General features: G+C 55.7%; 1 protein-coding gene across 3 annotated transcripts in view; it reads right to left on the bottom strand.

The window, feature by feature from the left end:
- Positions 1 to 313: 313 nt before the first annotated feature.
- SNX29 (sorting nexin 29) overlaps positions 314 to 15,178 on the bottom strand; it is a 496,622-nt gene continuing 481,757 nt past the window's right edge. For 2 of the 3 annotated variants that reach the window (XM_027043227.2, XM_053213859.1), the window contains one exon: positions 314 to 5,397. In XM_027043227.2, coding sequence (XP_026899028.1) covers positions 5,268 to 5,397 — 130 coding nt within the window. In that variant the 3' untranslated portion in view covers positions 314 to 5,267. The other variant, XM_053213858.1, reaches the window with a different exon arrangement.

The following is a 15,178-nucleotide window of genomic DNA, read 5'->3' as shown; positions in this document are numbered from 1 at the left end:
TGGCGGGGGGGGGGGTGTGCCTCTGTCATGTCCTCTTCTCTGTGCCCATGCCTGGTATACATTGGGTGCCCAGTAATGGTCTAGGTGAATAGGAACCTTCAATGAGGGATTTTGTGTATGGTATTTTGATTCTACAGGGCTAATGACTCAAAATGGGATTCTGCTCCATTTCGGCTGAGGTTGGTTTGAGCAAATTCTGGTTCCAGGCTCTCCTATGAAATGGGGGAATGACCTTTCTGGAAATATTCATGATGTGTATATTGAAAGTTCACCTAATCCCCAACTGCTGAAAAAGAACACAGAGAAGCCAACCGTAAGTGGGCCATCTAATTTATAAAACGTGATCATTTTTATTGTCATTGTAAAGAGGTGTGTCTCAACCAGAGTGTAACAAAATTACCACAACTTATTCCAAAAGAAAACTTTAATATAAGAGATTTTAGAAAATTAAACACATTTGTTTAAAAATTCTATTGTGTAAACTTTAACATAAGAGGGTAGTTAACATACTATTACACATTTCAGAGCCAACCTGTGACCTGCTAGCCCCACTCACGTCCAGACAGTGCATGAGGCTCTAGATACATTGCCGTTTTACCCCCCTGCAGAGGGCTCACGGGGACCCAGACATTGGGGGTCCTTCCCCCAGGATGTGACGGCTCCTGCATTCCGAGATCTCCCTCCTCCGAGACATCCGTGTCTACTAAGGTAATCAGAGTGTTGTACCAAATGACTACACCGGGGATGGTGCCACTAAGGCTGTGGAGTAAAGCCATCCTTCCTAGGATGAATCCTTGATCATAAAAGCTCCTCAGGAGGTCCACATCCCCTCACTCCTGGAAACTCCTGCTCTCCAGGCTGATTTCAGCCCCTCTGGGTGCAAATGTGCAATCTGCCATTTTGTATCCTTCCATGGCCCAGTCCCAGTTTTTGCAAGGGCCTCCCCCCTGCATGGCCTCTCTTGATGGTGATCAAGAATCTTCAAGGTGAAGGAGTGGCCACTCCACTTAATTCATCGAGGTGGGAAGCAGACCGGCCCTGGTTCCAAGGGGAAGGGTGGTACCTGGACAGGTCGGTAGTGGTTTTCCAGTTATGATAAAGCATTCATGTGCCCCCAAGAACTGACCCCCTGGGCCTCAGGACACTAGTTCAGCCTGTTCTACCAGTGGGTGTGTTCATCCATGCTGTAGGCTCAACCGTCTTGCAGAGAAAGCGGATTTCTTTTTTCCGCTAAGGAAACTGATTCAGGATGGGGATTGGGATTTAGACACAGAAGTAAAGACCCCTGGGCCTAACTTCCAGCTATCAAAAATCCAGCCCGTACCCAGCAATGGCTCAAGGCTGACGGCAAGGGGTGAAACCCGGAGGGGAATGGGTCAGGGGGCATCGGGGCAGCGGCAGGGTGAGCCTGTAGCTGGTCTGCTCTGAGCAGGGGCTGGGGGGGGGGGGGACCGGTGTTCCCCCCACTCTTGCCTCCTGAGCCCGTAGCTGAAGTTGTATTTAAGAAACCTAATCAAGACCACGTGTTACAGAAACATGGAAATGAACTTTCTGGCACAGAAGTGTTAGATAAAATATACAGTGCTACAATTGTGCAAAATTAGCACGGAAGCCAAACCGAACAGCAAATATTTAATGTTCGCTTTAATGAAACAATGCAAAATACTTGGAAGAATGATCGCCGTGCGAGACCTTGCTCAGGAGCAGATGCCTGCCTGCGGGCAGCCCCTCTGGAGTCCTCCATGCGTGGCAGGCCCCAGTGAAACGCTGAGGAAAGCTCAAGACAATTACTGCCTGGGGGGTTGAGAGGGAGCCTGAGGTGTGACCCTTCGGGGACACTTCCGGGCCAGCCTGCTGTTCCTGCGCAGGCGGGGCCCTCGCAGTGTCTTTCTCTGGTGGCTCCGGTTGGAAAAGGGAGCCTGTTCTCTGCGTCAGGTCCACACCGCGGCAAGGCGAGTTGTTCCCGGGGGAGCGGAGCCCCTCACGGGAACGGGCTCTGCCCCTGGTACAGAGGGGCCAGAGGCTGAAGCATAAAGGCTTCTGGAAGAGCCTGGTGGGGAGGGTGGCTGCTGGGACCTCAGAGAATAAGGCCTGGCCTCCGTGTGGGGGGCTGGCTGGTGCCCCATGTGAAGGGGAGCGGGTGGAGTGGGGGTGGGGTGCGGTTCAAGGCCTAGAGACCTGGGCCTCAGGCTTGCAAACTGTCCCCTGTGGAGCTGAGAGAAAAAGGGGACACTTAGTGTGACTTGGGTTCTGGGAGCTGGGCAGTCAGGGTATTCTCTGAGCAACTGGCCTGGTGGCTCTTCGTTCCTGTCTCCTGACTCTCGGCCGCAAAGTGGATCAATTACCAGGCCGGCCGTGCCTGTCGGCTCTCAGCATGGGCCGCTGCTGCTGTATCCAGCCTGCGGTGTGGACAGGTTGGGCCGCCTCTTGTTTTGAAAGGCAGAAGCCACACCTGCCGGTCAGTGCCAACTCTGAGTGGTTCTCCGAGAACTCCACAGGGCCAAGCCACGGAGCAGAGCCCGGCATGTGCAGTCACACCCCGTCCACAGACCATGGCCCGTACCCCTCCCTCTGTTCCCATCTCGTGCCCGGTGTCCTAATACGATGGGTTCCGTCTTTACACCTCAGTCAGGTGATCCCTCTGTCCCCAGAAAGCCCTCGCATGTGCCTCGTTATTGGTGCTAAAGGTAACGGGACAGAATGTCCTCTCCCAGGGGAACACTGCCGCCCCTTCCTCGGATGCCACCTTTGGAGGCACCAAACGATCTTACTGGATCCAGGAGACAGGAACGATTTCTGGTTCTTTCCTTCTGACAGGGCACGGGGCTGAGGGGGGCTTGTGCGTCCGATCCCAGCCTGCACCGGGCTGGACCCGGGTCTCTGGTTCTTTCTCCAGGAACCAGAATTCCACTGCTTCTCCATCCATCCCGCCTCACCAGACAGTAGGGCAGGGGGTCCTAAGCAGCTGGATAGACCGAACCACAGCCGAACATTCTCCGTGACTCCAGAGTTAAGGCTCGGAGGAGCTGCTGTCGTGTGTCACGTGCGTGTCTGAACCGAAATCAGAGGCGGTGGTCTGTGTGTAGGGCCCGTGCTCCATGAAGAGTTAAGCTTTAAAAGACAGGGATTCTCTTTTTGTAAATAGAGGCAGAGTGTGTAAGTGTTTATCCAGGCCTGGCATCTGTCCGTACAGTTCAGGGCACTTGGATCCCTGCACAGAGTGTCAAAGCCTGTTCCTGGGAGGGGTTTCAGAGAAGGTGAGGTCAGATTTACACGCAGACTGGTTTCAGGTCAGGTCCCCACCAGGCTGGGTGATCCGAACCCTTTGCCCGTGGGTGGGGATGGCGGCGTGGGGTGCGGGGCGGGGGGTGGTCAGACACAGGGGGCTCCACTCCGTATCTGATGCAAACAGGGGACAGCGCAGGGGTGGGTTCTGCTCCCAGGCAGGCAGTGCAGGACCGTCCCTCTGTGAGCACCACACACCTGCCTCCCACTGACCTAGGTGGAGGCAGGCCTGGGGCTGCTTGAGCTTTCAGATGGTCCCCGATTCAGTCCACGAGGACTCCGATGGCACAGCAAGCGACGGGGGCCGCCTGGCACCGTAGGGGCTGGAGCTGACAGCAAGGCATGTGCAGTGGGCACACTGGCCAACAACACCCCGTGGTGCCATTCGGGGACTTGGCGTCTCAGGGCCTCTGAACCCCCAGGAGCTGACGGTGGGGCCCCTCTGGCTTCCGACCGCCGTCAACAGGGCGTTCGTTCTGGACCGGGGCCTGGCTCACCTGGCTGAACGTCCCCTCACAAGCAGTTCAGGCCCATCGGCTGCCCTGCAGAGCTGTGCGTCCGCGGTCTCCGCTTCCTTCTGGCGAGCAGGGGGTTGCACGAAGACCTTCCAGAGTTCCCCTCCACCGGGGAAAGGCTCGATGCTTACCGGGTGGCTTGCCAAGTCTCAGGCTGACTCAAGCAGCCCCAGGAGGCGGACGTCGTCAGCCTTCCACTGGCCATTTTTCACAAACACCTCAAGCCCCATCTTCCTCCTGCTCCGTCTCACATCTGATCTAGTATGTCAGCATTTCCCCCCGAAGGCGCAAGCTCCGCGTGACTATACGCACCAGCTGAGCATGACAGTTGTGTGATTCTGGGCGTTGACACTGTGAAAGGGCTCTGGTTCTCAGGTGATCTGATGTGGGAGCAGTGGAGCGTGAGCCGGGCAGAGCTGCTTCTTTTCAGCCCCTTCCCCACTCCGCCCCAGACCATGGGGCCTACTCTGAGATGGGGGAATCAAAGAATCCGGGCTGGGGGCACCAAGAGCACGTGGGGGGTAGAGAGTCCAGCACGAGCATGTCTTTAGGGAAGGACCATGATCTGTTCAGAGTGGACACGGTCCAAGTTCGCAGGGAGCCACACTGAGCACCACAGGGCCCAGGTGCTAGGTGTGCAAGGCCCCGGGGCCACAGCCTCTTCCACAATGGTTCGCAGAATGGAATGTCTCTCATGACCTCGAGGCCTCTTGGCTAGTGAGGTCAAGGCCCTGGATTCTGGCCAGCCTAGGGTCCCTGGGTTGCTGCCGAGGGCTGGCCCAGATGGTGGAGGTGCCACCAAGCCCACGGAGGTGCGCGTGGGCCCGGGGCGGCCTCAGGTTTCGTAAGTGGGCCGGTACGTCCAGAAGCCAACCCAGGAAGGCAGGGAAAGTGCTGCAAGCACCCCAGTTCAGCATCGCTAAAGGCTCCTTCACAAGGAGCCCGCGTCGGCCACTGCTGGCCACGGGGGCCACAGCAGGTTGTCTGATGACCACTGATGGAGAGCGAAAGGGGAAGGGGGAAGACCTCCCGCTCTGCACCCCACGTGTCCAAAGGTTACAGCAGGCAGTGACATTAAAGGAAAAAGGGTAATAACAGTCCTTCTAATTCCCACGTGGGAAAGAGTCAAGACAAGGTTTCTGACCCAACGGAATCTCAGAGTTGTGCACGTCACCCAACGGGCTGCGAGCTCGACCTGGCGCCCACCCTCCCGCAGCCCCGCGCCGGCCCTGGGACAATGTGTGTGTGGCCGTCCAGCGAGGAGCCTCCTTGCCCTCTGAGACTGAGCAGTTTAATTAGGGTCCTGGAGCCGGTGGGGAGGGTGAGCTCCCTGGGGGGTCACCGGGTGGACATGGCTGTCACTCCAGGGAGTAAGGGACCAGCCGCTGCGGCCAGGCCGGACGCAGAGCTGCTGGGGAGAGGCAGCTGGCGCGGCACATAGGGCCCGAGTCTGGGATGCTGCTGAGGTCAGAGGTCGCCGCTCTGGGGCTCCACGTTGCGTGTCTCTCTGGGGTGACCTCGGGACAGCTTGGGGAAGCGGGAAGCCGCTTTGGGTCGGCTGTTCTTGGTCAGTGGTTCTCCGGGAGGAGTAATGTCGCTGTAAGACAGAGCAGGGGAGAATCTGATTAAGTTAGGGCTTCCAAATGCAAACGGCTCCAGGCGGGGCGTCCAACCAGCCGGGTGTGTGAGGACGGCAGGAGTGGTCTCAGAGGGGACAGTCGCTACCCAGCTCTGGTGAGTGCAACAGGGGAAATGGAAAACCCGGATCATGCGCATTTTCCGTCTTCAAAAGCCCCCGAGCGTTAGGTGTGCGTCCAACTAGCTTTGGGGGGGGGTTAGCTCCGGCCCCAGTTTGAAGGCTGTGAAAGAACAGGCCGGCCGTGGCTTTCCTCCCCCGTCGTCACTGAAGCGTGCCCTGGCTGGGAGACGAGAGAAAAAGAAAATGCTTTGGAGAACATTGCATTTAACGTCAAGGAGGGCGTAGCAATAACGGGCGCTTCTGGTGGAACTCATCCTGAGAGAATAACCCGGATTTAGACCAACGTCTAATTATGAGGACGCGCCTCACGGCGTTGTGTCGAAGAGCCGACGAGCCACCAGAGTCCAACTGGGACGATTACTTGGTTTCAAATGGTCTATGTGACAGCAGGACAGCAGAAGCACTACAGACTGGGGAGGACGGGTCATGAGGACCCAGGACGCAACAGGAAGGGCGTGCGACCTACCAGGCACAGGAAGAACCTGTGGGATGTGTCGCTTTGTCCCTCTGTTCCGTGGTTGAGCACCCATGTGGGCGGGACCCTGTTCGAGCCCCTGCAGCTACAACAGTGGACAAAACCCCCAGGCCCCGGGGGAGGTGGACGTTACACGTAAGATAAGTCACAGAGGTGGCCAGAGCAGCAAGGGGCAGGAGGCTGTGGCCCCCAGGAGGGCAGGAGCTGCCCGAGAGGGTATGCGGGCCCAGGCGGGAGGCTCTTGGCTCTCGGGGACAGGGTGGAGGGCTGTGAGGTGGCCCCGCCTGCAGGCTCTCGCCGGGGGAGGCCACGGTCCGGATGCACTTAAAGTGACCCCTGTCTGCCAGGTGGAGGGGGAACTTGAGGGGTCCAGGCTGTGGCCATGAATGCAGAGGTGGAGAACTTGGTCTTATTTCCTACGGTTCTTGTAACCTGTGACCCCCTACTTAGTGGCTTTAATGCAAAATGTACCGTCTTATGGTTGTGGAGGCTGTACGTCCAAAACGGTCTCACGGAGCTCAGCAGAGAGCGGCGGCACGGCTGGCTCCTTCTGGAGGCCCCGGCCGAGAGTGCTTCCTCGGTGCTTCCAGTTCTTTCTCGCTGCTCAAAGGACCTTTGCGATCACACGAGGCCCACTTAGGCCCTCTGCCTTTTTCAAGACCCTTAACCACATCGGCGGAGTCCCCTGCACTGCCTAAGCGGACACAGTCCTAAGTTCTGGGCACTGGGACGTGGACATTCTTGGGGTCACCCTGTCTGGCAAAGACTGAGATCTGAATAGTGGAATCATTAAGATTTGGTACTTGAACAACAATGCTCTCTGAAGGGTGAGCTTAAGCTGGTCAAAAATGAGAAGAAAAACTTCCACGGTACACATCTTACTGGCACAAAATACCTGCAAAAAAACAGGCTGAGATGAAACTCAGGTCATGAGCCTCCCTGTGCCAGCACCTTTCCAGATGTGTGACCTGGGTCCCCCCAGACTCTGCAAGGGAAGACCACCCATCTACCGAGGAGCACAGAGGCTCGGCAGGACCGAGGCCACCCAGGTGTAGGTGGCAGACCCGGTCAGCCGGGCCCCATCTAGATGACTTAGGGGATGGCTCACGTTCAAAAAGAATCTGCCTCTGCCCCCGGGGGTCCCAGTGAGTTCTGCGCAGTCTCCCAATTCGTTCCTGCCACTTGGCACTGGTCCGGCTTACAATGATCTGATTGTCACGCCTGTTCAGGGACATAGGCGTTGTGCTCAGTGAGAAGTCCCTTGTTGAGGACAACATCTCCAGGACAAAATGAAAACTTCCCTCGAGTGTCTCCCTTCTCCCTCAGGAGTCGGGGGGGGGGGGGGAGGTGGTGCTCTGCTCTGTGTGCAGAGGGAGAGGACACACATGACTTTGAACAAGGGTGAGCTGTGGCTCCTCATTCCTGCGGCCTGGCCAGCTGCTTAGCCACACAACCCTCCTTCAGAAGGACATTTGGCCATAGGCCCAAGGGCACCCTGTCCTTCTCTGTCGGTATTACCTGAGTTACCAAAAGGCCTCTTTATCCCAGAAGGCGCCTTACATGATGGGTAGAAGATGCTGGAAGGAATTGTGGTGCTCACTGTTCAGGAGGACTTGGATATAAATGTCATTTGAAACTACCCCTCCACCCCGCCCCTGTTCAGGATCCAGGGTCCAAGTGGCTGCCCCTCGCTCTGTGGCCACCCTTATTGGGCACGACATGCGAGGGAGGGGTGAGTCCTGCCAGAGCCTGTTGGCCCTGAGGTAAATGGCTCTTGGGAGGGAGAGTTACAAGTCAGTAGGAACATCATTCTGTCGAGAAATGGCATCCGCTATGTGGGGACGCAGCCTAGCCTTTGGCATTAGGGCCCGGGCTGGGAGGTCCCAGTCCTGCGGCCCACGGGCAGGGTGCCTTGCTATCTGAGCCTCGCTCCCCTACCTGTCACAGGGGGATGAGCATGTGGCCGTCAGGATGCTGTGGCCAGGAATGGGGAGTCGGCCACATGGAAAGCCACAGGCTGGCTGCATTTCTTCAGGCAAGTGCCTTGTTCTCGAACCTTAGCTCCCAGGACACACTAAAGGTGGAGATATTTTGAGAGTTCCAGGGACAGTTAGCCACTCTGACCACGTGAGTTATGTTGCCAGATACTGTGCTAGCTAGAAAGGGGCCCCAGCCCCACGTGGGACAGGCAGGGCGGACCCCAGAGAAGTTGCCCCAGCAGGGGTAAACACACGGTGTTCTGAGCAGGGCACCAGACTGGGTCATCGCAGTGGGTAGAGGAGGAAGAGCTGAAAAGGATGAGAAGAGAGTTGTGTGGTTCATGGTGCAAAGGGCCCTGGGCCAGGAGGGGTGGGGGTGGGAGCCCGCCAGACACGGCCAGCTGCTTCTCCTCAGGAGGCAGGATTTTCCACGGGGCTGCAGTGAGGTATCACTGGGATGATGCGTGTGGTCTCTCAGAGTTGCCGCTGGGGCTGAGGGCCTGACGGTGAACGTAGGTGGGACAGGGGCCACACTGGGGCCAGGGAGAGCTCCATCCTCAAGGCCACGGCAAGCAGTGACCATGAGCTAAGCCGCACTGCTGGTTGCGATGGGCAGAAGCTTTTGCAGTGACTTCTGTAAACCCAGGGCCGTGGAGGCCACTGGAGGAGGGAGGCTGGCCTCCTACTGAGTGTGTGACCTCCGGAGAAAGTCCAAGGGGAGCAGGAAGCCGTAGTAACGGCTGGGGAGACCGAGAAGCAGTTGGATAAGAGCTGGCAGCCCCTAAGGCCACAGTTTTTGTAGGTCAAAAACTGTCCCAAATAGTTTCCTATACCCGTTGGCCATTTGCACGTTGTCTCTGGAGAAATGTCCACTTTAGTGCCGAGATGGTCCTGTCACTGGGGAAACGCAAATGAAAACCACAATAAGGTCTCGCCTCACACCTGTCAGAATGGCAATTCTCACAAGACACCGAGTTTCGCTGAGCAAGTGTGGGACCGGAAGCCTTGCACGCTGTCGGTGGGAGTATCAAACGCTACGGCTGCTACGGGAGACGACATGGAGCTTCCTCGAACTATTATAGAGGGAAGCACCGCATAGTCCAGCCATCCCTCGGGGTGTGTACCCGAAAGAACTGAAATCGGGATCCTGAAAAGGTATCTGCACCCCTGGGCTCGCGGCAGCCTTACGCACAACAGCCAAGACCTGCAAACGAGCTAAGTGCCCGAGGCTGATGAATGGATGAAGAAAACGTGTACACGTATGACGGGATGTCACTCAGCCTTAAAGGAAATTCTGACCCATGCGACCCCACGGACGGACCTGGAGGACATTATGCTAAGTGAGGGGAGTCTGCAGAGGGTACAACTCCACGGGATTCCACTTACAGGTGGTGTGGAAACCAGTCACAGTCCCGGAATCAAGAGTGGAACAGCTGTTTCCTGAGGGCGGAGTTAGGAAGCAAACCCGGATCCTTTCTAGAGCCCTTAGCTGCAACACTGTCCCTGTGAACCCCCAAGAAGGTACTGTACTCTTAAAACGGAGCAGGGTAGATCACATGTTCTTACCACCGTACAATTCTTTTTACGTCAAACACTGGCAACTGAATAGTATGGGAAGACCGGAGACGGTGGGTCTGTTTCACCGGGAAGGAGCAGGGGGCGCGGTGCCTGGAGCACAGCTGAGCCCCCTCTGAGAGGGAAGGAGAGCTGCCCACTCCCTGGGTCCTTTCCCTCGAGAGTGCTGGGGCCAAGGTTGTTGCACAGGCCAGTCCAGGGAGGCAGGAAGCCTCACACTGATGGAGACCCCCTGAAATAAGGCAGATTATTGCTGGTGCTGCTGTTGTTTTTACTTTATTTATTGATTTTGAGAGGGAGACAGAGCATATGAGCTGGGGGAGGAGCAGAGAGAGTAGAGCCTGATGCAGGGCTGGAACCTATGAACCATGAGATCTTGGCCTGAGCAGAAGTCAATAGCCAGATGCTTAACCGACTGAGCCACCCAGGTTCCCCAAGGTAATCTTTTTAGATCTACTTCAGCACGAAGGGGCGTCTCTCCTCTGTTCTGCGTCTCCTGGGAGACCATGACCTTGTCCCCTTGCCTGGGTAGAAAAAGCAGGGGACCTGGGGACAGAAATCTTGCACTGTATCATTTACCAGCTGGACTACCTGGACAGGTCACTGATGCACCCTGGGATTCCGAGTCACCTCCATAAGCTGGATCATAGTAAAAACTGCCATTCAGACAAGTGAATTACAAAAGGAGCCAAAATCTGAAAAGACATTTCTCCAAGGACAATATCCAAATAACCCAGAAGCACGTGAAAAGGTGCTCAACGTCATCAGCTTTCGGAACGCGCACATCCAAACCGTAATGAAGTATCACTCTGCAGCCCCAAGGTGGCTACAACAAATGTTGGGGAGGATATGGAGAAAGCAGAACCCCACTACCCATCGGCGCGAATGCTAAGTGTGGTGGCTGCTTTGGAAGACGGTACAGCCGTTCCTCAAGTGACTACAGTGACCGCAGGACCTGGCAGCTCTCGACGCTTGCCGAAGAGAAATGAAAACACGTCCAACGCAGAAAGCTGGACGTTGAGCGTTAGTCAGAATGGCCAAAAAGCGTCAACAACCCAAACATCAGCAGAATGGAGGACGTGGCCTAGCCGTACAAGGCAGTATTGTCACTCAGCTGCAGCAGTAATGAAACTCTGCTCCGAGGGACAAGTGGCAGAGAACTCCGCTCCAGAACACCGCTGCGGCCACGGGTTCGGAGAGCGGCAAACGCAAGGAAAGGACTCTGACCTTCCTTTTCCTTAAAAGCAGAAAATAAAACTCCCCCGTGAACGACGTCCCCTCTCTACTAGCAAGTAAAGTCACAGTGTGATCAAGGAGGAGAAGCTGAAGCCCGGAGTGTTCTATACAAAAAGATCTTGTTAAAATTCTCCTCTTCCTTTTGCATCCCCACAGGACCCAGTTCACTCTTATACCTAACAGGAGAGCACGTGGGTCTTGCCAGTGTGGGGTCTTTACTTCCTTATGCCCCCGTGTCACGGAACACCTAGGAATCCGTGTTTCCCCCTGCGCAGGGGGCACGTGCTAACTGACCTCTCAGGCCAAACAAAACCCCTCGGGGGGAGACGGGAACAGGGCCACCTCCATGCGGGACGCAGCAGGGCCAAACCTTGCAAACGCTTGCTGTGATGGATGCCAGCCTCCAAAGTCCGCGTACTCGGTGACTCCATTCGTCCAGATAGCGCGATCTGGAGAAACAGGAAGCATGTGGCTGCCGGGAGCCGGGGAGATACGGGCTTCCTTCAGGACGTGATAAAAATGTAATTTGTGCACGCTTAAAGTGCCTGAATTGCATGGAACATGAACTACATCTCAAGGCTGTTTTACAAAATGGCACAAAAGAGTTCAAGGAAGGACGCTGCAGGACCCTCTCTGGCAGGTCTGTGTGATAGAGCACGACACCGTTCTGGGTGCTTGATAAAAGTCCCCTCCTGCCACCTCCAGCAGGGCTCATCTCGCCTCGGACAAGACGGCTCCCAGGTCCAAGTGGAATCCCGTCCTTCTGGTCCTGGTGGAGCCATCCTGGGGTTCACGCGGGGATGGAGTGTTCCAACCAGTGGGCGGGAGGCCAGGGAGAACATGGTGGAGAAGCTTCCTGCCCCCGGCCCGCAAAACGTGGACTTCCTGGGCCATAGGGATGCACTGTCATGGAGACGGGGAGCTCGGTGGGGACATCACGTCCCGGTGACGGACACTGTGCACCTGGCACTCAGCCAGAGCCTGGCCCAGGCCCTCAGCTGGAAGGGAGTACTGCTGGTCACCCAGGACACAGCCCAGATGTCCCCCACGTACGTACTCCTTGACCTGTAGGGTCTTCTGGACCTGACGTGTCCCCTTGGCAAACCTTTCAGAAACTCCCTCTTCTGCTCCCGCTGGCTACTGTCGCGGCACCAAAGGAATCCACGTCTGCTTGAGTAGTACATGCCGGGAGCCCTAGGATTGCCCGTTCTTTTTAATAAGCTACTGGGGTGCTCCACCGTGGCGTCCTAGGCCCCAGCACATGGGTGCCATCGATCCGTTGGTCTCAGCCGCTCATCAGTGAAAAATGGCCACTGAGAGAGATTTGCTTTTCATTTCGCTTATAAACCAAGTGTAGAGACCCGGTCAATATTCCATTTGCTGGGAGCTGCCTTCCACAGCTGGGGGGTGGCTTCGCATGGCCGCTGCCATGCTGGACCCTGGAGCATTTGTGGGACCGAGTTGTTTGCTGCTGAAGCTGTGGCCATTTATTCCATCTGGAGCATTTTTAATTTCACTTATTGTATTATCTGTGACTGGCTCTTTTTTTTTTTATCTCATTACGACTCTCACAGATATCCTCCAGTTTTTTCAAGTCTAATGAGCATCGTTATGACCATGAAATTCTCTACTGACATATGACTTGTATCCATCTCATCCGTGACTCTGTGCTGTGCTTTCCTCTGGGACGTAGTCTTCTGTCTCCTCCGGTCCAACTCTGTGTCCCATGGGTTGGAATGTCAGCTACATCTCATGCTCTCGGAAGTAACTGTCTTAGGAATAAGGGGTGCTGTAGGCCTTGCAGTGCAGGGTCCCCTGGCCCCCAGAACCCGGCGCCCCGAGGGGTGTTTCCTCGGCGAGCTGCATGCACCCGGTTTTGTCCGGGCTGCTGCCTCCTTCAGTCTAGTCACCTGCAGAGGCTCTCCTGGCCTGCTGGGGGCGCTGTTCGGTCCCAGGGCATGGCGTGTACTGTCAAGGAAGTCTGCTTCCAGCCTCCACAGGGCCTGCCCCCACTGCCACCTGGGTGAGGCCCCGCAGAGCGCGGTGTGGCAGACGTGGTGTTGGCAAGGTGTGCACCGGTCTTCTGGGGGAGGGGACCCGCAGCACGGAGACTGGGGGCAGGTGACCGGAAAGGGCCCATCTGCCGAAGCGCAGGGGGGTGAGGCTCGGCGTAAGCAAGTTGGGTGGTGGATGCTGGCCTCGCACTGGTCCCAGCAGATGGTCCCGTGTGGGGGTGGGGGACAGAGATGGCACCCGCCAGCTCCTTTGTTCCTGGCGGATCCTCCCTGGGACCTGCTTTGAGGTGAGTACGTAACTGCCCCCGCCCCCGGCAGGCCCCAGGCGTTATTCAAACTGCTGCTTCGTTGCCCTATTTCTGTGGGCTGTTTGTCCAGTTCTCTCTTTAGGGGTGGAGACTCCGTTTCCTGTCTCCCAGAAGCTGGTGATTTAAAAATTACGGGCTTTAAACCCCTCTGGTTTTAAAACTCCCAGAATTCAGCACATACCACTTTCAAAGCCAAAGGTTACGGGAATTCGTCTTCCTCCTTCAGGCTCCCTGGTGTGACTGTCCATTTCTTGCCCTTCTCCACAGCCGCTGCCCCCTCCTGACTGTGGACAGCAAGGGCCTGTTTCGTTCCCCAGCACGTCTCTGCCCTTTGCTGTCCTCTTTAATGCATCGTCTTCTCTGCCAGTACCCGCAGAGTCTGTGGGTTATTTATGCTGATGTGCCGTCCAGTTGTACCCATGGGACAAGGTAAGCTTAGGGTCTTCTAACTCCACCACCTTCCCAGCGTCTCCTCCAACACCTCCCTCAAGCTGGGGTTCTCCACCCTGGGTACCCTTAAGAATCACCAGTGGGACACAGAAATAAGAAGTCCTATGGCACCGTGCAGGGCTTGACCTCTGTCTTACTAGACCCCTTCCGGGTGGATCCAGTGCGTGCGCCATGGCTGAGAGCCACAGATTGAAAGTAACCAAGTCACTTGGGGGTGATTCTGCAAACCGGAAGAGTGGCTAAAAGGACAACTGTTCCATTTATCCTTGAGGTCAAGGGCAGGTATTGTGGTGAGATGGCAAAGTGGTTGAACATCTGATTGTATCTGGACCTTCTGGAGAAAGAATTTTAAGCTCTCCTTGGAAGAGGGCAGATCTGAGCACGGTCCGTGAAGGTTGGCGGGTATGAGATGCACATGGCTGGTGAAGATTTTCTGGTGTTTTCCTGGCCGATGTGTGCCCTGTCTCACCATGCAAGACCAGATCAGGACTCATCCAAGGAACGAGACGACCATCAGAAGACGAAAAGGCTCTGTTCCCCTCACCAAAATGGCACTTTGCTTACAGGGATGCCTCGCGCAGCTCAAGAGGAAGACAGGCTTAGATCGTTCTCTTTGGTGCCCCCAAGCCTTTCCACCTCGAGGGTTCAACTGAAAGTTTATGTGCATTTCAATATAACCAGCCGTTCCAAGTTTCTCTTACAGCTTTCTCTCAAGTAAGTCATGAAAATGCCATTCAAATAAGAAGCATCCCACGTATAAAGAGACAGTGACTCCATCTTCCTGAAAAAGGTAAATAAGGCAAAAGATACTCCCTTCTCCGTCTTCCTTATCTCCACTCTTCAGCTTCAGTATACTTTGGGACTAAATTATTTTCTTGAGTAAGAAACACAAAAAGTGGTGCAAAATAAAAAAGCATGCAGAGATAAACGTACGAAGTGAGGCTTCCCACCCCCATCCTCCAGGCCACCAGTTATTTTTCGGTGTATCTTTCTAGAACGATCCATTGCGTATAGAGCATGTACATAAAGCCAGGTGAGGGTGTCTGCGCGTATATACTGTTTGCTATTTTTAAAAGTGGAAACGTGTGCACCGTGCTCCTGCTTTTTCCCCTGAAAGATGTACCGTGGCGAGTTTTCCATCCCACCCCAGGCAGGTCTAGGGATTGGCAAACTTCTGAGTGAAGTCAACATTTCAGGCTCTGTGGGCCACTCCCGTGACAACTACTCAGTCTTTGGAGTGTAAAGACACCACAGACAGTCCGTGACTGAATGTGTGTGGCTGTGTTCCAGCACAATTTAGAGAAACGGGCAGTGGGTAGGATCGGGCCGGTGGACCACACTCTACAGCCAGGGAGCAGCTGTATCCTTCTGTGGCTGCACGACACCAAGATGGCACGGCCTGCCGGCCCCAAGCACGAGGGCCAGCAATGGGCTCTCTCCTTTAGGAGTATGTGACCACCAACAAAATCACCACCCAACGCGTCTCACGCTAAACGCTGGAACAGACTTTGCCTGGTGACTCTCCTGTCCCCCCTGAGCATCACCCGGGACACCAACATGCCAGCCCCCGTGATCACCTCA

Source organism: Acinonyx jubatus, chromosome E3 (assembly GCF_027475565.1).
Source record: "Acinonyx jubatus isolate Ajub_Pintada_27869175 chromosome E3, VMU_Ajub_asm_v1.0, whole genome shotgun sequence".
Classification (NCBI taxonomy): Eukaryota; Metazoa; Chordata; class Mammalia; order Carnivora; family Felidae; genus Acinonyx; species Acinonyx jubatus.
This window is presented reverse-complemented; position numbering and strand designations above follow the sequence as displayed.